The sequence below is a fragment of the Buceros rhinoceros genome, unplaced genomic scaffold (genome assembly GCF_000710305.1).
Source record: "Buceros rhinoceros silvestris isolate BGI_N320 unplaced genomic scaffold, ASM71030v1 scaffold11071, whole genome shotgun sequence".
Taxonomy (NCBI): domain Eukaryota; kingdom Metazoa; phylum Chordata; class Aves; order Bucerotiformes; family Bucerotidae; genus Buceros; species Buceros rhinoceros.
In genome coordinates, this window is record NW_010396040.1 from 38,884 (window position 1) to 40,963 (window position 2,080).

The window sequence follows — 2,080 nt, forward strand, 5'->3', positions numbered from 1 at the left end:
GGTGTGACAAATCAAGTAAACAGTGCTGAAGAGTAGAAGGCAATAATACTTTATTGACAGAATTGTTCGTTGTTTTAAACAGAGCTGAACAGTACTGATTTAAAGGACTGCATCAGTGAAAACAGCCTCAGTAGCAATGCTAGTCTTCCCAGCGTACAGAGCTGTCGACGACTCCGAGAAAGAAGAGTTGCAAGCTGGGCTGTTTCATTTGAGCGTCTTCTTCAGGATCCTGTTGGTGTTAAATATTTTTCGGTAAGTTTTGAGGGACTGTAAGAGGCCTTTCAAAATACCTGATAGTGCTGCGATATTTTTCCAGTTTTCTTTTGTCTTTCTTGACGCTGTCCTTACACAGGACAAGAGATAGGAGTTCATTTTTACACAGTTGTTACCTGAGCATATTTCTAAGTTTAAACTGGTTCACAGCTGAATAGGAGTTCATAGTAATACACATTATGCCATGCATTTCTGGATAGCAAATGTTTCAGACATAAAGGCTGTATTTTGCTTTGTATCTGAACTTTTATAAAGCTTCCCCACTTTGTAAAACAGTTTTGTTACATTTGTAACTATAGTTTTTACACAAGAAAAATGCAGTAGTATCAGTAGTTTCCTAAAAATTGGTAATCTATTCGCGTTTACCTTCTGAAATGTTGGAAGCCATATAGAAGATTTTTCGATTATATGGTTGGCTTATCTTCCTGATAAAGAAATATTAGAAATATTTTTTGGAAGTAATTAAGGTAGCTGAGAGCACTGGTTAAAGGTGCAGCTTGCAGGAATAGCGTTGAGTATTTGCAATGCAGAAATTAAGCTGCTTCACAGCACATTTATGAAGTTGTAAATAGCATCATCTCTGTTTTACATGTAAGGAAATTGAAGTGTAGACACTTTTGCATTGCTTCACTGAGAGTATGTTGCTGATTCTGAATATGTTACCCAAGGACTGTCTGTACTGCCCAAGTAATATTCACAAGGAGAATATAAAGAAACCTTTGGTGTAGGACATGTAGATTATCAGAATCTGCAGTAACTCAGACTCATTTAGTTGATACAAAAGTATTAAAATGCCAAAATGATTAATATGCAGACTTCCATCTTAACTAGTATGGGGACCCAAAAAACCGCATGAGCAGTGAACATCTGTTTGAGGAAACAGAGATGAAAGCCAAATAATGTATCCTGCAATTATGTTCCCTGCCTTTCCATTTTTCTTAGCAGAGTAGCCTAAGAGTTATTAGCATTTCTGCTTAGATACTGAGACTTCTTGTCAGACTGAGCGAAAAATTACAATTCTAATCTGATGTTAGAGTCCAACTGAAAATTCTGTAGCTTGTGGGGGTGCTACTGAAACTTTAGTTTTCTCTTCTAATTGCATGTAAGCCATCAGTAAACTTAGTTACGTACACTTAAATTGCTGCAGTAACTTTTCAGTCCTATGAAAGTTCAAAACATATTAAAACTTCAAAAGTAGCTAATGTAATTTTATTAAATTTTCAGATTAAAAGCTTAAAGTTACATTTCATGTCAGCAAAAGGCAACCTCGTATTCAGTGCTTTTTCACTCCATTTTAATCTAATTAGAAATTATTTTTATAAATATTGCAAAAGTGCATGTGTTAAAGAACAATTGAGAAATGTTGGAATTTATTGTGTGCATCACCATTTTCTTGAGGTCCAGGACAGATCCAGAGCCATTGCTTAAATTTACTTGCAACCTGGCTGTCATAACACTGTGTAGTTACAGATTTCTGCCAGTATTCAAGAACTCTGAAGCATCAGTATTTAATTCATGATTACACAGTAAGCATCTTGATTCATTTGGGATTCTGCATGCGTAGGCCTTTCCTGAGGACAGCTTTGTCATAGAGCAGGAATTACTCTCTAAGAAGAGATTTTGCATGTTTTGCAAACACTCACGTTTTGCATACTGGTCTGTTGATTAGAGCTGTCATCCAGGAAGCGAGAGACCTGATTGCAAGTTCCCTCCTTAAGCGGTTCAAACCAACGTCTCCAGCTTCCCAGCCACGTGTGACAACTGCTAGGCTACGTAATGTTCCAGCTGGGGCACCACTCAGCCTTCC

At 37.1% G+C, this 2,080-nt stretch overlaps 1 protein-coding gene across 1 annotated transcript in view; it reads left to right on the forward strand.

The window, feature by feature from the left end:
* The window catches only part of RGS12 (regulator of G-protein signaling 12), a 50,309-nt gene that overhangs the window by 14,988 nt on the left and 33,241 nt on the right, over positions 1 to 2,080 (forward strand). Inside the window, exon 3 of the mRNA XM_010145765.1 lies at positions 83 to 252. Coding sequence (XP_010144067.1) covers positions 83 to 252 — 170 coding nt within the window. The remainder of the gene's footprint in view (positions 1 to 82; positions 253 to 2,080) is intronic.